At 37.0% G+C, this 24,012-nt stretch overlaps 1 protein-coding gene across 1 annotated transcript; it reads left to right on the top strand.

Moving 5' to 3' along the window:
• Window positions 1-17,956: 17,956 nt before the first annotated feature.
• Window positions 17,957-21,133, top strand: LOC131155558 (S-adenosylmethionine synthase 5). The gene is made up of 2 exons (XM_058108778.1): window positions 17,957-18,264; window positions 19,650-21,133. Exon 2 carries the CDS (start codon window positions 19,659-19,661, stop codon window positions 20,832-20,834), a length of 1,176 nt encoding a protein of 391 aa, XP_057964761.1. The 5' UTR covers window positions 17,957-18,264; window positions 19,650-19,658; the 3' UTR covers window positions 20,835-21,133.
• Window positions 21,134-24,012: the final 2,879 nt, after the last annotated feature.

The following is a 24,012-nucleotide window of genomic DNA, read 5'->3' on the forward strand; positions in this document are numbered from 1 at the left end:
ACACAATATTTTGCTTGTTAAAAATTCAATATCAATAAAAATGTTTTGTTTGGAAACATTAATTGTTATATTATAAGCATGTCTAATTATGAGTTTTTTAAAAAGATATAAAGAATTATAGATCACAATATTTAATAGTCGCATATAAGAAAACTTGGACAAAATAGTAACATTGCACATAAGAGTCATAACTTTTGATTATATTATACAACATTGGAATTTTTCATGCAAGTGAGACTCACTTATAACTATTTTTTATGTCATTGAGACTCATATTTTCGTAGAACGACGGTGAATAAAACCCAAGCTTTACTTTTGTGGTTTGTTGTTGATTTGCCAAAGTCTAGGATTTGAAATCCTTTAGGCAAAGAATTTGGCATTAGGGTTGGTACCTCAAAATATCTTCACTCAAAAGGAAGGATGGTTTCTATTCCACTATTAAACCTTCTTACATAACCGATGGGGAGATTTTAATATTCACATTGATGAGAGGGATGGTTACAAAACCATATTCAAAACCTTCACATAAATGCCCATAAAACCTATGTAACTCCCACAAGCACAATAATACCCATTAATGTCGAATTGATGGAGGTTCAACCTTTACCACTATAAAAAAGGGAATTAGAGAAGAGGTAAGCATCTAATTCATATCCACTTTTTTCTACTATTACAATTCATAGTCTCTCATTTTTCCCTTACTTAGGCATCGAAGTGATCCTTCAGAGTGCACCCTGGGGCTTCCAAGTCATTCTTGCTTTATCTCTTTTAGGTGGTTGTGATCAAGGAGCGTTTCTCGAAAATCGTTTGATTTTCAAGTAGCAATAGTTGGCGCCGTATGTGGAAATTTCTTGAGAGGTTTTGTTTTCCAATCCTTGATCATGACTACATCACACAATTCAAATTCAGAACCTGTTGTGGGTGACCAATCACCTCAATCTATACGTTCTACACCAATTGATAATTCCGCTATAATGAGAGGTGAGTTCCTTGCATTCCAAAAAAGGATGGAGGACATGTTCAATATGATCCCGCAACAGAAAAGGGATCATAAGGAACTTGTCCCACACTCTGATTGATTAGAACTTGAGTCATATGGAAAGGTTGCAGTACCACCAGAGATCGTTGATAAGGCTTCCGATCCAGCGAAGAAAGGTTGAAGATGTGAATAGCGTGGGTATCTATGAACAACAATCATACGAACTGGAATAAAAATTTTAAAAAATTTGATCAATTGGAGAAAATGATGAAGAAAGCTTGCAATAACCCATCCTTCGGGGAGTCCTCAATCAAATATTCAGAGCCACCTTTCACTAAAGAGGTAATGAATGTTTTCTTGCCTAGCAAGTTTAAAATGCCAAATATAAAGGGATACGATGGCTTGTCTGATTGATCACTTAGACACCTTTAAAGTGTTGATGCAATTGTAAGGTGCACTGGATGCAATCATGTGCTGAGCATTTGCAGCCACTTTAAAAGGGAATTTCATGGCATGGTATCAAACTTTGAAGCCTGGTTCAATCAGATCTTTTTTCCGAAATGGAGCAATAGTTCACTAAACACTTCATCAGCTGTCGGAGTATAGCAAAAACTTCGGGTCATCTGATGAGCCTTGTTCAAGAAGAAAAGGAGACATTAAAGAAATTCATGCATCATTTTAGCAACGCAACCCTAGAGATTTGAAACTTAGATAACAGAGTAGTAGTAACAGCCTTGACAACGAATCTCCAGCTAGGGGATTTCTTGAATTCACTAGGAAAGAAGCCACCATCCAATATAGGAGAGCTGATGGCACTTGCTCAGAAGTACATCAACCTAGAAGAGGCGATGGTCACAAGGAGGAGCCAAACCGACCTAAAAATAAAGGTATTGAAAGATACGGAAGAAATGACGAGAGTAGGGAAAAGACAAGAGAATAGTAGACTGCCCAGCACCTCAAGGGAGTTAGGACCTGTGCCTAAGTTCTAGCCCTACACTCCCTTAACATTTCTTAAGCAAATGTCTTGATGCACATCAAGGTAAAAGGTTATGTTTCATGGCCAGAGCCTATGCGCGCACCATCATATAAACGAAACACATCTAAATTCTGTAAGTTCCACAAGGATCATAGGCATGGTACAAAAGAACGTATCCACCTGAAGAACGAAATTGAAGCTCTAATAAGAAGAGAATAATTATCAAGGTTTGTGAAAAGAGGTGACCGCCAAGAAGAAGCCCGTGATTATAAAAAAACCAGAAGACGAGTGGAAGGAAGAATAAATCATGGGAAAGAATACTGTAATCTTTAGGGGACCAACTAGTGGGGGTAGTAGTGGAGGTGCTTGGCAGAGGTAGGCAAAACAGGTGCTCCTTATAGAAGAACAGAAACATAATCATTATGTAGAGACTCGGAAAAAAGGAATAATAAAAAAAACAAAGGAAAAGAAGGAATTTGGTTTGGTGTAGATCAAGCCGTCGACGGTTTGGCGGGGGAGTAGAAAACCGTCGATAATTTTGTAATTACTGTGGCACGGATAAGGGTAAAATAGTGAAAAGGTTTGGTTAAAAGCCAAACTGTCGATGGTTTTGTCTAGCAATGCTTAATAAAATAAGTCGTGCAACTCATTTTCTGAAAGGAAATTTAATCTTCCTTTTTCTCTCTCTTAGGGCCACGGTTCTCCCTCCTTCTCTCCTCGATTTCTCACCTAATTTTAGTTTGAATCAGCTAATAAATTTGATTTCGAGATCCCGAAGGTGATTTTCTATAGTTTAACCAAAGTAATTTTGTGAATCGGGCATTTCAGGCACCACTCCAAAGGCAGGGTAAGGAGGTCATTTTTAAAAGTTTAGCTAGTTATTGGTGATATGTGGACCTAGGTATGTTGAATGATTGTCATTTTGAGGTTAAGTTGATTGAATTAGGGTTTATGGATACAGGCTTTGTGTAGGCGCCACAGACATGGTATTGGATTCCCTGTAAGCATAGTTCCAGGAAATAGGTAAGGGGATAGATTATGTCAAGTATTTTTAGAAAGTTTACCATTAAAAATATAGTATTTGATTAAGAAATTGCATATATGAGTTAATGTAAGTTTTTGGGAAATCTGATGTTTGAACTGAGAAAACCCTGGAAATAGATTTATTGTTATTTTTCAGAAAAATATAATCTTCCCAGATAGTTAGCATATTATAAAATAGCACTTGTGTGGCATGAATATAAATACTTTATTGCAGATATTAGCATGTCAAATTATTTTATGATTGCATAGAACAAGCATGTTTATATAATGGATTTTTAGAAAATCTATAAATAGTACAGAGCTTATGATATTTTCAGTATATTGTGATAATTCAGCCGACCCAAAAGCTGTGATAATTCAGCCAGCTCAAATGCCGTGATAATTCAATCGGCCCAGATGTCGTGATAATTCAGTTGACCTATATGCCGTGATAATTCAATCAGCTTAGATGCTGTGATATTCCAGCTGGCTCAGATGTCGTGATATTTTAGCCGGCCCGGATGCCATGACTAAATATATTTATAATAGTTTATTCAAAAACATTATTATGACAGATTTTACACAGAACCATGAAACAATTATATTAGATTTATTTATTAAATGTATTATATGATAGTAAAACCCGGATGACTTAGTTTTGTTTTAGAGCACAGTGCCTAGCTATCAGTTCAGATTAGTGCTACCACACGTCTTAGAAAGAGTGTCAGTGAATGGATAGTCGATTGAGTCCAGTGTAGTAGTGTGCCCCCTGGTAGTCTAGACCAGGCTGGGTAGGCCAATTGTACTTACAGACAAGTCAGTTTTATCTTAGCATGGTAAGCCAACCATTGCTAGGTCCCACATACGGTCTGCACAACCCAATTATGTGGGAGTAATATATGATATCAGTTAGCTATCCATCTCGGAGAGAATTTCAGTATTATATAGATATAGCAGACGATTATATGCATACAAAAATTTATTATGACACAGTATGTTTATGTTGAAATACGATTTCTTCAAACTTATATAAAATAGATTTTTCTTGACTTATTAGTTATAGTTAATTCAGTTACAGTTAATTATGTACATTATTTGTTTATAATACAATAGAACTCATATGCCACACACTGATGCTAATCTATCTCACTTAATGAGAGGTGTCTCACCCTAGAATTCAAACATTTCAAGAAACCCAGACAGACGAGTGGAGCAAGCTACAAGATAGAGGAGGTTTTAGTAGTGCCCTAGCTGTAGGGTAAGTGTTTGAGTTGGAAGAGGGATTTTGTGTGATTCCAAAGAATATTTCTATGGATTTTTGGGGATGTATATGTATAATTATGAAGTTAGTAGGACTTTGGTATTGTGTATAAGGTTCAGGTATATCATGTTTTCCGCTGCACAGTTGATATGTATTTATGAATAGGTATATCCCCGATACCCCACTTTGGGTCTATGTTGACTTTGTTTACAGGTTGTGGTATTAGAGTTTATTAAGTAAAATGGGAAAAAAATATATAGCTAGAATTTTCGGGGCGTTGCATTGTGGTATCAGAGCCTATGTTGCTAGGTTCTGTAGACTTTAGTGCACAGTGAAAAACAATACCAAAGTATAGGAATAGATCTTGAAGAAGACAGGAAATGAGTAGATCAGAATTTTAGTGAGTCAATGTTGGAAGTTAAGATGAGAATCTAGGGTTTTGTTCTGCAGTCTGGAGGCAGGAACTTTGTAGTGGTTTCTATGATTTTCCTGGAATGACGATTTCAGGAAAACCATGGTAAACTATTGTCAGGTTTTGTTTCTAAATTGGAGGATTGAATCTTAAATTGAGAATAAGGACGTTAGGTTAATGGGTTATATGATATTCTTAGTTAGATTAATGTATTAGTCATGTTATGAAGTTAGGATTCTAAGATTATGTTGTTTTATTTTCAGGATGGATCCTAAGAATGATAATACGAATGCTGCTGGTGGTAATGATGTGGGGCCCTCTATTATGGGTGGTAGCGATTCTAATGCAGTCCTGCGCAGTGTTGCTCAATAGGTTACGGCTGAGATAGCACGGAGTTCTAGGGAGCAGGGATGCCTGTCAGTGGACCAAGGCTACACTATAGAGCAGTTCACTAGGATGAATAATCCGACCTTTTCAGGGAGTGTAGACCCAATTGTGGGAGAGAACTGGATACAAGAGATTGAAAAGATCCTAACTGTACTACGCTGCACCAATGAGCAGAGAGTATTGTATGCCACATTCATACTGGAAGGAGAGGCTGAGCGTTGGTGGTCTACTGTGAGACTTCTAGAGGAGCAGAGACCAGTACCTATAGCCATGACTTGGAGCCGGTTTAAAGAGATGTTTTTCGACTGATATTTCCTTGCCACCACTAGAGAAGCTAAAGTGTAGGAGTTTTTGAATCTGACTCAGGGGCACCTGACAGTTCAACAGTACGTGGCAAAGTTTGTTGAGCTGTCTCGCTTTGCCCCGTACATAGTTCCATATGAGGTAAAGAAGGCAAGAAAATTTGAGAGAGGCTTAAGGCAAGAAATTTATGAACAAGTGGCAATTTTGAAGGTGTAGGATTGTGCAGAATTGGTAGATAGGGCTGCAGTAGCGGAGACGAGCAGGTAAAGGGGTGTTGAGGTGCAAAGTCAGAGGAAGAGGCCCACGCCTCCTGGATTTCAGGCAGGCACTAGTTGGGGCCCATGGAGGGGAGTCAGATATAGTGCAGGTTAGAGATAAGAGATAGGAAGTCGTGGATTTCAGGGCGAGCAAACTTACCATATTTGCCCTAGATGTGGTAGGAGACATGTGGGAGAGTGCTGAGTGGGGAGAAATGTCTGCTACTAGTGTGGTAGATCGGGTCACTTGGCACGAGATTGTCATACGTAGCTGAGCAATGCTCCCACCCTTAGAAAATTCTATGGAAACAATCAAGCACCCCAAGGTGGCCAACAGAGGAATACTGTGCAGGCACTGGTCTACGCACTAACACCAGGAGATGCTAAGGCGGCTGGCGATGTGGTGACATGTATTATTACTATGCTTTGAATTAAAGCTATTATTTTATTTGATTTAGGGGCCACACACTCTTTTGTATCTACAAGGTATATCATGTTATGTGGGGTAAAAACTCAATTGCTAGACACCGAATTATCAGTAGCCACACTGCCAGGATTAGTGAGGTGTCGAAGGTCATTTAAAGGGTATCCAGTGGATATTTAGGGGAGAGTGCTACCAGATGACCTTGTAGTGTTAGACATGCATGGATTCGATATGATATTAGGAATGGGCTAGTTAGCGACCAACTATGCTAGCATCGACTATCATCAGAAAGAGGTGGTATTTAGACCTCGTAGAGAGCAGAAGTTCAGATTTGTGGGGTCGCGCGTGCATTCCTTACCACAATTAGTGTCAGCTATTAAAGCGATGAGACTACTCTTGGACGAATGCCAGGGTACATAACTTGTGTGAAGGGAATGCCATAGAAAGAATTGAAACTTATCGATATTCTAGTAGTGAAGGAATTTTCAGATGTATTTCTAGAGAAGCTACCTGGATTACCTCCTAACCATGAGATTGAATTTGCCATTGATTTTCATCCAGAGACGACACTAATTTCTAAAGATCCCTAGAGAATGGCTCTAGAAAAATTGAAAGAACTAAAAGATCAGTTGCAAGAATTATTAGATAAGGGATTTATCAGACCTACTGTATCGCCCTGGGGAGTACCAGTTCTTTTTGTAAAGAAGAAAGACGGGTCGATGAGGATGTGCATTGACTATAGAGAGATAAATAAAGTGACAATTAAGAACAAGTATTATCTTCCTCGTATTGATGACTTGTTCAATTAGCTCTAGGGAACACGGGTCTATTCTAAGATTGATCTTTGCTCTAGGTACCATCAAGTAAAGGTCAAAGCAGAGGATGTTCCTAAGACAGCGTTCCGAACTCAGTATGACCACTATGAATTTTTGGGAATGCTCCTACTGCATTCATGGACCTGAAGAACAGAGTTTTTCATCAATTTTTGGACCAGTTTGTAGTGGTTTTTATTGATGATGTACTGGTCTATTCGAGGAGTCCCGAGGAGCATGACACACATTTGAGGCTGATACTTTAGATACTTAAAGAAAGGGAATTGTATGCCAAATTCAAGAAGTGTGAACTCTGGTTAGAGAAAGTTACATTCCTTAGGCATGTGGTATCCAAGGATGGTATCTCTGTAGATCCAAGCATGATAGAAGCGGTAGTGAATTGGGAGAAACTGAGGAATGTTTAGGAGATCAGAAGTTTCTTGAGACTAGCAGGATATTATCACCAGTTCATAGAGAGATTTTCTAGGCTATCAAGGCCTCTGACACGGCTAACAAGGAAGAATGCTAAGTTTGAATGAAATGACGATTGTGAGTAGAGCTTCCAGGAATTGAAGCAGTGGCTCGTCATTGTAACAGTTTTGACTATTTTATCAGGAGATGGTGGATTTGTAATCTACAATGATGCATCTCAAAAGGGGTTTAGATGCATTCTAATGCAATAGGGGAAAGTTGTAGCCTATGCTTCTCGTCAACTTAAAGAGTATGAGAAGAATTACCCTGTGCATGATTTAGAGTTGGCTGCAGTGGTCTATGCATTAAAGATCTGGAGACATTATCTGTATAGTGGAGGGTGTGAAATATTTACAGACCATAAGAGTTTGAAATATTTCTTCACGCTGAAGGAGCTGAATATGAGGCAGAGGAGATGGCTAGAAATTATTAAAGATTCTGATTGTATCATCGGTTACCACCTAGGGAAGGCTAATGTGGTAGCTAATGCGTTAAGCCGTAAATCAGGGTGCGCATTCGTATCAGCAATAGTAACTGCACGTCATATCAGAATGGATTTAGAAAGACTTGGTGCAGAGCTGGTAGAGGGTAGTTATCAAGCATTAATTGCTCATCTGGTACTTTAGACGACTTTGTTGGAGAAATATTAAGATTGCGCTGATGCAAGACGCAAAAGATCAGAGATAGAGTGCAGAGCGGACAGGGATCAGATGACGGAGCTCTGAGGTTTCGTATGGCGCCAAAATTAAAAAGGCTATTTTGGAAAAGGTGCATTGTTCCCTGTATACAGTACATCCAAGAAGTACAAAAATATTCAGGGATTTGCAGATATCCTTCTGGTGGAGTAATATGAAGAGAGAAATTGCTGAATATGTAGAGCGGTGTTTGACATGCCAGCAGGTGAAGGCTAAACATCAAAGACCGGCGGGACCATTGCAACCACTTCACATCCCCGAATAGAAGTGGGAGCATATTTCTATGGACTTTGTATAGAGGTTACCATCGGCACTTTATGGATAGGACGCCATCTGGGTAGTCATTGATAGATTGACAAAGACTGCCCATTTTCTTCCCATCAGAGTTAACTAATCCATGGGTAGATTGACAAAACTGTATATACATAAGATAGTCAGATTGCATGGAGTGCCTGTATCCATCATTTTTGATCGGGATCCACGTTTCACGTCTTAGTTTTGGAAAAGCTTATAAAGAGCTTTGGGATCCTAGTTGAATTTTAGCATGGTCTTTCATCCTCAAACCGATGGACAAACAGAGAGGACTATACAAATATTGGAGGATATGTTGCGTTCCTGTGTGCTAGATTGGAGGTAGTTAGATTCAGTACCTGCCACTAGTGGAATTTACTTACAACAACAGCCACCAGACTAGTATTGGGATGACCCCATATGAGGCATTATATGGTCAGAGATGTCGATCTCTGTTATATTGAGATGAAATTGGAGAAAAGAAAATATTGGGGCCAGAAATGGTACAGCTAGCTTCTGAGAAAATCAAGCTTATCTAGGAAAGAATTAGAACAGCTTAGAGCCAACAGAAAATCTATGCAGATACCTGTCAACAAGCATTGGAATTTGATGTAGGTGATAATGTGTTCTTGAAAATTGCACCAATGAAAGGAGTAATGAGATTTGGGAAGAAGGGAAAGTTTAGCCCTAGGTATATTGGGTCATTTGAGATATTGGACAGAGTTGACCTAGTTGCCTACAGGTTAGCGTTACCCCCAACGCTATCTAGAATCCATGATGTATTTCATGTGTCCATGTTGAAGAAATATGTCCTAAATCCATCTCATATAATAAGTTGTGAGGCACTGGAGATTGGTGAGACCTTATTTTATGATGAGGTGCCCGTTCAGATCTTAGATCATAAAGAGCAGGAATTATGCACTAAGAAAATCCCCCTAATGAAAGTACTCTGGAGGAATCATGCAGTTGACAAAATTTCGTGGAAGTTAGAGGAGAAAATGCATCAGAAGTACCCACATTTATTTAGTGGGATTCATCATTAGCCAGCGAAAGATAATGGTTCAGGTAAGAAATCATGTATGTAAGTAGATTTTTGTGCAAGTTAATTAGTTGAATGTAATAGTATTCTGTATTGGTTGGTTTTGGGAGAGTTTTGATTTAGTTATTGTAATCTCCCATAACCGTATATGTGACCACGGTATTCCTCTGCCATAAGTGAGGATAATTAATAAAATTGTAGCATTTTCCCTTAAGATTGGTACTATAAAATATATGAAAAATTTTGAGGATGAAGTTTTTATAAGTAGGGGAGAATGTAAAGACCCGGAAAAAAGGAATAACAAGAAAAACTAAGGAAAAGAAGGAATTTGGTTTGGTATAGACCAAGCTATCGACGGTTTAGTGGGGGAGCAGAAAATCGTCGACGATTTTGTAATTACTGCGGCACGATTAAGGGTAAAATGGTGAAAATGTTTGGTTAAAAGCCAAACCATCAACGGTTTCAGGAAAACCATCGATGTTTTTGTTTGGTAGTGCTTAATAAAATAAGTCATGTAGCTTATTTTCTTAGAGGAAATTTAATCTTCCTCTTTCTCACTCTTAGGGTTGCGGCTCTCCCTCCTTCTCTCTTTGATTTCTCACCTAATTTCAGTTTGAATCAACTGATAAACGTGATTTCGGGATCCTGGTGGCGATTCTCTGCAGTTTAACTGGAGTAATTTTATGAATCGGATATTTCAGGCACCACTCCAAAATTAGGGTAAGGAGGTTATTTTTTAGAGTTTAGCTCGTTATTGGTAATATGTGGGCCTAGGTATGTTGAATGGTTGTTATTCTGGGGTTACAATGATTGAATTAGGGTTTATGGATACAGGCTTTGTGCGGGCGCCGTAGGCATGGTATTGGATTCCCTATAGGCATAGTTCCAGGAAACAGGTAAGGGGATAGATTATGTCAAGTATTTTTGGAAAGTTTACCATTAAAAATATAGTATTTGATTAAGAAATTATGAGTTAATGTAAGTTTTTGGGAAATCTAATGATTGAATTGAGAAAAATATAATCTTACCAGACAGTTAGCATATTATAAAATAGCACTCACTTGTGTGGCATGAGTATAAATACTTTATTACAAATATTAGCATTTTAGATTATTTTATGGTTATAGAGAATAAGCATGTTTATATAACGAATTTTTAGAAAATCTATAAACTATATAGAATTTATGATATTTTCAGTATATTGTGATAAGTCAATCGGCCCAAATGTCGTGATAATTCAGACGGCTCAAATGCTGTGATAATTTAGCTGCCCTAGATGCCATGATAATTCAACCGGCTCAAATGCCATGATAACTCAGCCTGCCCAGATGCCGTGATATTCCAACCGGCTCAGATGCCGTGATATTTCAGTCGCTCCAGATGCCGTGACTAGATATATTTATAACAGTTTATTCAGAAACATTATTATGATAGATTTTACACAGAACCAAGAAACAGTTATATTACAATTATTTATGAAATGTATTATATGATAGCAGAACCTGAATGACTTAGTTTAGTTTTAGAGCACGGTACCGTAACTATCAATTCAGATTAGTGTCACCACATGTCTCAAATAGAGTGTCGGTGAATGGATAGTGGATTGAGCCCAGTGTAGTAGTGTGCCCCTATGGAAGTCTATACCAGGTTGGGCAGGCCAATCATATTTACAGACGAGTCAATTTTGGCTTAGCATGGTAGGCCAACCATCGCTAGGTCCCACCTACGGGCTGCACAACCCAATCATGTGGGGGTAATACATGATATCGGCTAGCTATCCATCCCAAGGAGAATTTTAGTATTATACAAATATAGCCTATAATTTATACGCATACAAAAATTTATTATGAAACAGTATGTTTATGTTGAAATATGATTTCTTCAGATTTATACAAAATAGATTATTCCTGACTTATCAGTTACAGTTAATTATGTATAGTATATGTTTATAACACAATAGAACTCATGTGCCACACATTGATGCTAATTTATTCCACTTACTGAGAGGTGTCTCACCCCAGAATTCAAACATTTCAGGAAATCCAGACAGACGAGCGGAGCGAGCTCCAAGATAGAGGAGGTTTTAGTACTACCCTAGCTGCAGGGTAAGTGTTTGAGTTAGAAGAGAGATTTTGTGTGAATCCCTAGAATATTTCTATGGATTTTTTAGGGATGTATATATATATAATTATGAAGGTAGTAGGACTCTGGTATTGTGTATAAGGTTCAGGTATATCATGTTTTCCATTGCACAGTTGATATGTATTTATGAACAGATATATCTCCGGTATCCCACTTTGAGTGGCTAAGTTCTATAACTTGGGTTGTGGGTCAATGTCTGTTGCTTTCCATGGTTTATTAGTTTTCTTACGATATTATTGTTAAACTTTTATTTTGCTAAAACCGAAAATTGAAGGCATCGTTGATAAATCACTGGCTCTTGTTTCTTGTTTTGTTGTTGACGTTAGGTACATCAAAACCTTGATTTAATCTAGGATTTTCATCAATAAATTTTTACATGAAATTCGATTGATGCTTAATGAGAGTTTTTATTTCATTCCATTTGGATGTGGTAAATTTACTCGAACTTTAGTCTAAAAATTTCATCTTATTAATGCCTTGATTGGATTAACAAGAAGAAGAGTAAGACCTAGGGAATTAGTAAACGGTGGAAGCAAAAAGATGTTGAACCTGTAACCTAAGTGTTTGGTAAATTGTTTTAGTGAATCTGTTTTGTTTTGGTACTTCCTATTTCGCTTACTGTTTTCTTAAACATAAAAAAATCCAAAAAGATTTTCACACCATTTCATAGCAACAAATTTTTACTAAACTTTCACAAATACTTTGATACTCAGTGGTCCCTATAAAATACGATCATGGACTCATCCTTTATACAACTTGACACTTTTGCACTTAGAAGCACAACTCAGAATGAGTCAATAGACTTTAATATACACATTGATGAGAGTGATGGTTACAAAACCATATTTAAAACCTCCACATAAATGTCCATACAACCTATGTAACCCACATAAGCACAATAATGTCCATTAATGTCAGATTGATGTAGGGTCAACCTCCACCACCATAAAAAGGGAATTGGAGAAGAGGTAAGCATCTCATTCATATTCACTTCTTTCTACTGTTGCAATTCATAACTTTTCATTAGTCCCTTGCTTAGGCATCAAATTGATCCCTCGGAGTACACCCCAGTTCATACAAGTCATTCTTACTTTATCTCTTTTCAGGTGATCGTAATCAATGAATGTTTCCTAAAAATCATTTTATTTTCAGGTAGAAACAGAGATTAAGAGGATTTTAGGGAAGGTAGCTCCCGTGTGATCGCTCCTACGGAGCATTAGGAAGGATACCACACTAATTGGGTTGGGGGGGGGAGCTAGAACTTAGAGCTTGCAAAGCCCATGAAATAGTTATAAATGATGATTTTTTCATGTAAGATATAGAATTAGTTACTTTCTGTACTACATCAGCAATATATCATTAACTAAAGTTCATTCAAATTAATTTCGGCTACAATAAAAAAATTTTTTATAAGAAATGGTTTTTTCATTATGAATTCATACCGAAATATATCTCTCACTTGCATGTGTTCAAATATTTATGACAGACATTATGTGATCGGTGAAGTGCGATAATTGTTCCTCACTCAACTCTGTCTGTGTGTTCCTGATTATGCAGCATCCTATTCGTCAACACGCTATCCACCTGACAAAAGTTGAGGTGTCCAAAAGGCCACGACGACTCACTTGGCCCAAAAGTTTGGAATCCCATGAACGGGCCCATTAAGCTATATATGGGCCGTGGCGGACGCTTAGCCTCCTCCAACTGGCCCAATCACCTCCGCCTGCCCCACTTCCGTGACCCGGCCACTTTTAATCGCCTCGTTGTTGTCACTTGTTGCGACGTCGTTTCGCAGTCAACTAGTAAGTCCCGTGTGAAGGCTTGGGCCGCTAGCCAGCTAGCTAGTTTCACACCTCGGCTTGGCTCTAAGCATAATTTTGGGATTTGGTGGGTGATGGAGAGGTCGTGGTTGGTGAACGAACCTCATTGAATCTTACATGAACCCTCGTCATGTTATAATTAAAACTATAAATTGTAATTATAATTTATAATTATTAAATTATAATTATTAACTTATTATTAATAATTATAAGCATGCAATGAATTTTTTTTTTTTTCATGAGCAAATTTTTTTCAATAGCTATAAATAAAAAATATGTGTGAAAAAGGAAAAAATCATGTTTGCACTATTTTCTAATCATGAATACATTAAAAAGTGAAGATTTTCTAAAATAATATGAAAAATATTTTCTCTTCTCAATCTCTTATGAGATATGTAAGCAATCAAAACTTGATGAATTCTCGTTGTTGAAGGTCTCGGTTTGAATCCTATGAGGGTTAAAAACGAGCACACACACAGGCACCTTTTCTGAGATTTGACAAAATGATAAAGGACCTCTCCTGAAGTTTCAAAAATTCTATTAGCATTCCAAGAAATTTCAAAACATCTTATATCTCACATAATTTTTGTTAAAAAAATACAGCATTCTGTCCCCTTAAAAGACTTGTCTTTTTTACAAAATATAAAGGGAGATTTGTGTCTTTTTAACAATTTGAAGAGAGGTCTCTAAATTTTTTAAAACCTCTAAGAAGATCAATGTATTTTACCCTTATTATTATTATTATTATTATTATTATTATTATTAGTGAGATGATTTATTGAAGATGTTGACTTGTTCTATGTTAAGACCTTTCTTAGACTTAAGATGTTGAGGACTCACCAACCCCCTATCAAATGGCATACCAACCCCAATGTAATGGTATTAACTAATATAAGATGAGGGAAGTGTCATGGTAGTGTTTTTTTCAATGGGAGTCATGCATACACAATGAGATTTCCATAAGTAATTGGAGAAAATAATTAAAGAGTGAACTCATGACTATGTAAAGTATCATTTAAATACTCATCATCATTTGCTTTAGAACAAATTAACTATATATATTGAATTGAAGGCAATACTCACATAAAGTTAAAAGACCCATGTTAGCATATATATATATATGAACTCGTTATCATTTGATTTAGAATAAATTAACTATATATATTGAATTGAAGTCAATACCCACATAAAGTTAAAAGACTATGTTGGTGAAATTGTGGGTGAGAGGATGAAAGCATCTTGAATTAGGAGATTTTGGTGGCTCTATATTCAAGAGAAGGACTAAAATTTCACATCAACAATATAGAAGAATATAATGATCTTGAACTTTAATTAGATGAGTCGTACACACATATCAAGGGGTAGGGTTTTTGTGATTTGGGTCTATTGAACATTTATTAGGCTTGGAAAAAATAGTTTATTTCTCGTCTTATATACTCTTCTCAACCTCTTACAAGCATTGAATGTTAGGCCAACCTTCAATATAAAAATATCAAATTGTAACCATCGAAATGTCCTCTAGGTCAGGTTGGTCGGTTTGTAAATAAGTGAAAAGTTATATACTTGTACATGCCTACTTAAGTAATAAATTATAAATAAGTATTCCTTGATATAATATTAGAAATTTATTTAACATTTTAGCTTATTTAAATAGAAATATTGACCTTAATCGCTCTCTAAACACTTAAATTAAATTTAAATATTAAAAAATTATTTTAAAAATAAAATTTAGGATGCATAATTTTTCCACAAATTTAACTTTGGATGAGTCAATATTGGAAAGCAAAATAATAGAAGCCCATTTCCCTTCATTAATTGATATATGGGAACCAACTAGACGCCCACAATCTACATTTACCCTCCTAAAATACTTAGGTGGTCCAACTAGAACTTATTTTAGTTGGACTTTCCTAGTTAATTTGTAATACCACGACCCTTTAGGTGGGCGCGGAATGCTACTAATTTATTTATTTACCTAATAATCCACATACTAATATCATGTACGTAATGAAAAACATAAATATAGTCTTTAATCATATAATACCAGAGTTTATTATTCCTATCCATATTCCAAATTAACTATTCACTACCTGTACTCACATATATACATGTCTCCAAAACATTATCCACAAATACCAGTATTCACAACTATTCATCTATCTGAAGACTTCAATACATAAAACATAAAATATACATCTCAAAATTAACATTAAAATATACATTTTTCTCTTTCTATTTCCAAAAATGTTATAAAACATCGAACTCTCTAAGTTCGATTTTGAGGAAATCCTGAAAAAGATAAATTCATATTTAGGTGAGACACATCTCAGTATGAGAAGAAATAATATATTAAAACAACATGTGACTAACATGAATTTATATAACAACATAATATTTAACATTTGAAAATCGTTAACATAATTTCTGAAATCATTCTCTGAACCTAATCAATCACATGCAAAAGATTTAACCCATGAAATTACCCAAGGATATGGGTGATTACCCGCCTATACAAGTAATACCTCTCTGCTCTGATACATTTGGCAACTCGAAGGTTACAATTAAAGCATAGCAAGACACTCACCTTACTCAATAAGTCCTCAAGTATTAAATTGATCTCGTTCTCACATAGTTCAAACAAAGGTTTACCAGCGAAAGCCCCAAGGATAGAAAAATCTACCCACCCAGACAAGTAGGTTCCCTCTGCCCTAGTACATTATGCAGCTACTATCACATCTGAAGTTACTAGCGCACTCACCTTTCTTAGTAAACCCTCAGGCGAAGAGTATGCCTCGCTTAATCGTAACATGTTTAACGACCATAGATACTTTTAATATCATAATACATTATTCTTTCTGTCATTATTCAACCATTCACCTATGTTTATGTTCATAACTTTAACATTTCATTTTATTTCACTTTAAGTGACTAATTTCTATTTTACATTGTTCACATTTCACACTTTATTTTCGTTTCATTCATTTCCATTTCATTTCATTACATACATAACATCTTTCAGCTGTTTTACCCAACATCTTTCAACTGTTTTACCAAGCATTTTTCAGCTGTTTTACCCAATATTTTTCAGTTATTTTACCCAACATCTTTTATCTGTTTTATCTAACATTTTTTAATTGTTTTACCCAACATCTTTCAACTGTTTACAGGGTTGCATTAACACACACAAGCGGCATATTTCATATCATATTTAATTTTCAATGTATTACTTACTTAACTTACATCTTATACATTTAACATATATTTGCGCAAAATTTACATTTACTTATGCCACACAATTTAGTAATAAAATTCATACACTGCCTGTAAAATAAGTCAACCAACATTTAATATTTATATACTGAAAATACCTTTTATTTCTTACATAATTATTTTAAAAATATTTTCCACTTTTATCAGTTCATTTTCGCATATACATATCTAATAAACAGCCCTAAACTAGAAAAAAAACATAATTTAAATGGTTGACATTTAAACTCATACTGAAAAATATACACGTATATATAATACAATTCATTTCCTATTAAATTCCTAAAAATTTTAGTTTAATATATATTTGTCCCCTTACATGGTTTCTTAAACTACGCCAACAGGGATCTCGAAAAATGCTTATGGCGCTCACTCAAGCCTTGAATCAAAAATATTAATTCTATTAACTTAATCCTAAATAAAATATTATTTTAATATTTCCTAAACCCATAGATTTCAAATAAATAATTATACTTTCAAATATAACCAATTTACCTAATTTTCCAAATCTCACTCTCACTTTGGAGTGGGGTTTAGAAAACCTCAATTGAAAATTTACTCACGTCAAAATGACGACAATCATGATTAGGATCTCGTAATGGTGTCTGATTGTCGATTTAATGGTAGATTTAAGGAGAAATTAAGGATTTAGAGAAAATATACATTTTCTCAGAAGTGGTGCCTACGCCACTCCCACGATAAATTCGCTCCAGTAGAAATGTCGGTGGCGGAGTTAGGAACCCAACGGTACCTCTCGTTTTCTGATTGGCGCTCGTTAGGCCGACAAAATTGAAGAGAGATAGAGAGGAGAATGATGGAGGAGTGAGACGGAGACAGAGAGGGAAATTGAGAGAGATGCAGAGAGGCGTTGAAGAAGAAGATGGAATTGGATTTCAAATTGAAATCCAATCCATCTTATTACATTAAATATATATTATTTTATTATTAAATCTTTTATATATATATATTTATTCCATTTTTTTTACTATTCATTTTTTACTATTCACAGTCTCCGCTGGCTCATAGAGTAAATTCTCACCATTCACAGGTATCAGCGTATTTACTTAGAATTTAAATCCCGATATCCTTTTTACCTTTCCACCGCGCCATACCCGTGAAGTATTTATAGTTCTTGTTATTTATATTCATAAGGTATACATTTGCGGGCTATATTATAAATTGAGGGCTCGTGCATGAATCAACCATTGACTCATTGAGAGAGAGAGAGAGAGAGAGGCGTTAATGCGCGTGGGGCTGAAATCCCCCTACTTCAAAGCTAACAATCCAAGCCGGACAAACGGGAGCCAGTGAGCCGACGACCGGACGAGGTAGGTGAGCGACGGGCTACTGCCGGTAACACCTACGAATTAAACCTGCGCGGACTGAATCAAAAATGCGACTCATGAGGGCATTTTGATTCTCTTCACCGTGGGATCAGCCGTCGTGGTCCTTCCCCACCAAACCAACCAGCCAACCGAAAACGGGCCCCACGACTTCCTCCATCCGACGGCGACCGTTCACCCCCGGCCAAACCATCGGCCGTCGGATCATATATCCCTTCCCACCAAGGCACCATGGAATCGCAACTGTTCGTCCCGGTAACCGGTTTTCTGGACCACCCGTCTATAAATACGGGTCCGAAGGATATGAAGACTCACCGAGTTAAGAGGGAAATCCAAAGGCTGTTTTCTCTCCCCTGTTATAGGTACCTTTTTTCTAGCCCTACTGTTTCTCCTGTGTTTTCTGTTTCTGCTTTTCTGGTTTTGGGAAAAAACACTTCCCAGATCTTGATATTCTTACTTACTGTCTGTGCAAATGCTGCTTGGTTTTTTGTTCTCCTTTGATTGCGTTTGACTGAAATGCTAACGGATCTGGATAAATGCTGGATATTTTCTAATGATGTGCTTTGGAGATGGGCGGATTTGTGTTTTGTGGAGTTCGTATAGTGTGTCTAAGAAAAGGGAAAATTTGAACGATCTCGTGGTCTTTGCTTTGGAAATTCTTAGAAAATATGTTCATTTGCTCTTCTTCTTTATGAATATGATGTTGCGATGGTCGGAGATTTGGTTTTCGGTTCTGATTTTCTCGCCAGTATGGCCTATATGTCCGAAGTTTAATCGCCTTATCCTTCTCTCAGACCATATCTGATGAAGTGATCTAGTATACTCGCTCGCATTGCGGTGGAATTTGGCAGATCTGGCGTCGCTTTCGTGTGTTATAAATTTCATTCTTCTTTCTTTCTAATTCACGTTGTGATTCCCAAAACACTGCATATAAACTCTGCTGGCACCCTTCAAAGATTGAAATTTCGGTCGCCTGCTTTTTGTTCTGCTGCTTTTTTTTTTTAATATTTTATTTTTATAACAAAATGTTTTCTAAAGAATTTAGTAGTTTCATTGGTATGAAGCTGTGATCCATATTCTGTGTTAGCATTTATTGTAAATCCCTACTCATACTGCATCAAACATGGGCTTTGTGGTCCAGTAGAAATTCTTTTGTTTGTACTGAGCAGTGAATAGTACCATTCCTAGGTGATAATATTTTGTGACAGAAAATAGATGTATCTATCCTAGTTGTCCAGAAAAGGGTAAAAACATTTCTGCTGCAAAAATCCTGGTCCACTTCTCTGTGCATCTATTTAGAGTTAAATCTAGGCAGTATATTTCTAGCTATTATATGCTATATTCTGTGCTTGGAGCTTGGATTTTCTAGCGTGCTTTTGGTTCTGCTTTGGCACTCTGTCAGCCATGCCCAAAATCTGAAAACAATCTTTGTTTTGGGTTCAATATTCGTATAAGTTTATTTCAGAATAATTTTTTTAGGAATCCATTTTCCTTTTAACCGTTCTGAAGAATATGACCTTAAAAAAAATACTCAATACACATTCCATTCCCACTCTTCTCAATTGTAAAACGCATAAACTGCAAAGCATCTTAATCTCCAAGTATATCTATGTTTTATATTATTTTCTTACTATTTCTCTGTATTATACTCTTCTACATGGATAACTTTGCCCCCCTAAAATTAAGGAAGCATTTTTTATGCTCGCTGCTGCTTATCATATTATTAAGATGCTTGTGTGATTTGTAGCTTGAGAGTATGGAGACTTTCCTGTTCACCTCTGAGTCTGTGAATGAGGGCCACCCCGACAAGCTCTGCGATCAGATCTCCGATGCAGTGCTTGATGCCTGCCTTGCCCAGGACGCGGAAAGTAAAGTTGCCTGCGAGACATGCACAAAGACCAACATGGTCATGGTCTTTGGAGAGATCACCACCAAAGCAAACGTAGATTATGAGAAGATTGTCCGTGACACATGCCGTTCCATTGGATTTGTTTCTGATGATGTAGGTCTTGATGCTGATAACTGTAAGGTCCTGGTCAACATTGAACAGCAGAGTCCTGATATTGCCCAGGGTGTCCATGGCCACCTCACAAAACGCCCGGAAGAGATCGGTGCTGGTGACCAAGGCCACATGTTTGGCTATGCTACTGATGAGACCCCTGAACTTATGCCTCTAAGCCATGTCCTTGCAACCAAGCTTGGGGCTCGCCTCACCGAAGTTAGAAAGAATGGCACTTGCCCCTGGCTAAGACCAGACGGGAAGACCCAAGTCACAGTCGAGTACCAAAATGAAAATGGTGCTATGGTTCCCATCCGTGTCCATACTGTCCTCATCTCCACCCAGCATGATGAGACTGTCACAAATGATGAGATCGCTGCTGACCTCAAGGAGCATGTTATCAAGCCTGTGATCCCTGAGAAGTACCTTGATGAGAAGACCATCTTCCACCTCAACCCCTCTGGCCGTTTTGTCATTGGGGGTCCTCATGGTGATGCAGGTCTCACTGGACGTAAAATCATCATTGACACATATGGTGGTTGGGGCGCCCATGGTGGCGGTGCTTTCTCTGGGAAGGACCCTACGAAGGTGGACAGAAGTGGTGCCTATATTGTGAGGCAGGCTGCAAAGAGCATTGTAGCGAACGGGCTTGCTCGTAGGTGTATTGTGCAGGTGTCTTATGCAATTGGGGTACCTGACCCCTTGTCTGTCTTTGTTGACACATATGGAACTGGAAAGATTCCTGACAAGGAGATCCTAAAGATAGTGAAGGAGAACTTCGACTTCAGGCCCGGGATGATTTCCATTAACCTGGATCTCAAGAGGGGTGGAAATGGCAGGTTCCTGAAGACTGCTGCCTATGGGCATTTTGGAAGGGATGACCCAGACTTTACCTGGGAAGTTGTGAAGCCCCTCAAGTGGGAGAAGGCCTAATCAAAATATTGATCCCCGCTTGTATTGGTACCTAAATTCAACACTGGCTGTATTGGCAGTGGATGAATAATTTACATGTTTTCCTTCCTGCTTCACTACATTTTAAAGAAAACCCTCTTTTAATCTGAAAAATCTTTTATATTTCTTTCATTTTTCAATTTGTTTCCTGTGTTGGTGCTAATGCAATTTTGTTCTTAAATCCAATACTGGTGAATTTGTAAGCAGCTCTCTGCCCCTCTTATTGATAACAGAATATATCATCAGGAGAGCAATGAAATGCAGTAATGTGTTATTTGGCAGAGAATTGATTTGCTTTATTGTACTCTCTCTCTCTCTCTCTCAGGATAAAATAATTAAATTGTCATGATAATTGTAGTCTTTACATGTGCAAATTTATAAAAGAATAGTGGCAGCAGATACATTTGGATTTGAACATCTTTGCCTTGTTGCAATCTTTCAATTTATGGTTTTGCTCTCCATTTTATTATCCACTATTTCCTTCTATTTTGGGCTATATCAACGTTATTCTCTTGTATTAGGGGTAAATTACATGATAGTTAATGGTTATTTTAGTTCCATGAGGAGATTTTCATGTGGATGCATGTTTAGGTGCGATGGTGCAAAAAATTGGCACTAATCCTAGAGAGAGGAAAACCCAGTGCACCTACCCTCACTATAACCCCTCATATCCACAGACCGATATCTTGCCTTACCTTTTGCAACTTCATTACTACAATCATTATTTTGTGAATGAAAAACACCAATGCCATCATTCTCCTTTCCCACTATAGAGATACAACTTCTCTACTGACTTCTTGGACTGAGCAAATGTTGTCATCCTCATCTAAGGGCATCCTCTCACACCTATTAAGAGTCCCTATTCTTGGTAAATTACTCTTTAGTAGCATCCTTAGGCTGACAAAATGACACACAACATTCCCAAGATGAGTTCAGGATTTCTTGTCATGCTCCAGTTTACTTGATTAATTTCTAATCTTATATTTTTTATAGTAATCAGATGCTCAGAGCGCTCGAATTGATCACTAAACACTAATGGGTCTCCTAATCAATTCCAAAATCTAAGATATTATAGAGAGATACGACTTGGTGGGCTAAAATCGAAGTTTGTTAAGGGCAGCCCACTTTTCGTAACATTTCCTTAGCTAGTTCAAGTATTACTCGTATCACGTGTATCTCTTTATTTTCTTTCTAACCACATGTCATTCTACCATTGAATAACTCAAATTGTCTTATTTCCAATTAATTGAAGCCTTATACACAACCATGATCCTTTCTCGATAAATAATAGTCACATCTTTAATTATCACTTTATACCACTCTTCTTGCCACACTTGAAGATCATTTGACCCTCTTTCTCACTTGAGGCTCTCTCTAAACCATAACTTCTGTTGAAATATTTTACTAAACTATACGATTTTGTGGGGTTTCAAAGTTTTCCATTGATGAATTTTATAAAACATTCATGAGGAGTATTTAATGTAATGTGGGTTTGTCCCACATTGGAAAAAAGTAGAAAAGGAAAGGTCATTAATAAATGACAAGGAGGAATAATCTCTGAAAATTGGTTAAGAATAAGTGCTACTGTATACTCTAGTGCACCTTGTGAAGCACCATTTGCAGATGCACATGCACTCGCGCGTGCGCAGCGTTGACTGTAGGGTGCTAGTGGCGCACAAACACTTAACACTTAGCACGCTTGCATCGTTGTGAGATCGTGACCGTTGATCATGATCGGATGGTTAAAAACTAATCTTATGTTTTTTTAAGATCAAGTGGCGTGACCAAATGGCGCGACCAAGAGACCAGGTGCAACCTAGTCAATGGTATCATCGACTGTACATGAATTCCTGAGAGTCTCGACTAGAGGCTCGACCAGGTCGACGCCGGGTGCAACCAGGTCGAATCTCCTTCTTCATTTGAACAGATGTAACCTTTCGAAAAATGCATAATTTTGTCTATAAATAGACAAAATTAACTCCACGAAATAGGCAGAAAATTCATCATTCTCTCCTTCTCTTTCTTACATAAAGCTTCCAAAAATTATATCTTTTTCAAATCTAAATTCTATTATCTACAGAAATAGAATTCCAAAAAATTTGTTCAAATTATTTCAAGGGTGTTTGTGATCAGTTTTCATTTGTGTATAACACAAACTGATATCAGATCATATTATGGATTTCATTGTATCCTGAAAACGTATTTGATTACTCAATACACACCAATTTGGTGGGGACAAATAACGTTTTGAGGAAAATGACATTGTAACATGTCTTAAAGCATTTTCTAATCTGCAGTATTTTCTCTCTCTTATTCCTGTAACTTCTATCTCTAAAGCCATCAATATCTTTATGCCATCATCTTGCTACTAGACAATTTAACTCCTGAGGATTGTCTTGTTCTCATCTCTTAACAACCTCTACTATATTTCATTACTTGTGTGCAACATAGCCTCCCATTCACATCCAAGAACCCATGCACAATGAAGCTCATTTGATGGGGCATAACTACATGAACCAAACTCTATTACATTTATTGCTAGTTGAAACACCTAGTGTTGTGTACACGTCCCTTTAAATTTCAAGGTCCACACAAGCCTAAAGTTTATTTTTATCTCTTGACAACCTCTACTATATTTCATTACTCGTGTGCAACACAGCCTCCCATCCACATCCAAGAACCCGTATTTACCAATTTTAGCAAATCTTTTCCTAGGTTTAGCTATTGAGTCATGCACAATGAAGCTCATTTGATGGGGGCATACCTACATGAACCAAACTCTAATACATTTATTGCTAGTTGAAACACCTAGTGTTGTGAACACATCCCTTTAAATTTCAAGGTCCACATAAATAATAGTCACATATTTAATTATCACTTTATACCACTCTTCTTGCCACACTTGAAGATCATTTGACCCTCATTCTCACTTGAGGCTCTCTCTAAACCATAACTTCTGTTGAAATATGTTCTAAAATATATGATTTTGTGGGTTTTCAAAGTCTTCCATTGATGAATTTTCTAAAGCATTCATGAGGAGTATTTAATGTAATGTGGGTTTGTCCCACATTGGAAAAAGTAGAAAAGGAAAGGTCATTAATAAATGACAAGGAGGAATAATGTCTGAAAATTGGTTAAGAGTAAGTGCTACTGTGTACTC

This window comes from Malania oleifera, chromosome 5 (genome assembly GCF_029873635.1).
Source record: "Malania oleifera isolate guangnan ecotype guangnan chromosome 5, ASM2987363v1, whole genome shotgun sequence".
Taxonomy (NCBI): domain Eukaryota; kingdom Viridiplantae; phylum Streptophyta; class Magnoliopsida; order Santalales; family Ximeniaceae; genus Malania; species Malania oleifera.

Bases quoted from the DNA above. Each gene is read 5' to 3' on its own strand.
- LOC131155558 (XM_058108778.1), top strand. From the start codon at position 19,659: ATGGAGACTTTCCTGTTCACCTCTGAGTCTGTGAATGAGGGCCACCCC.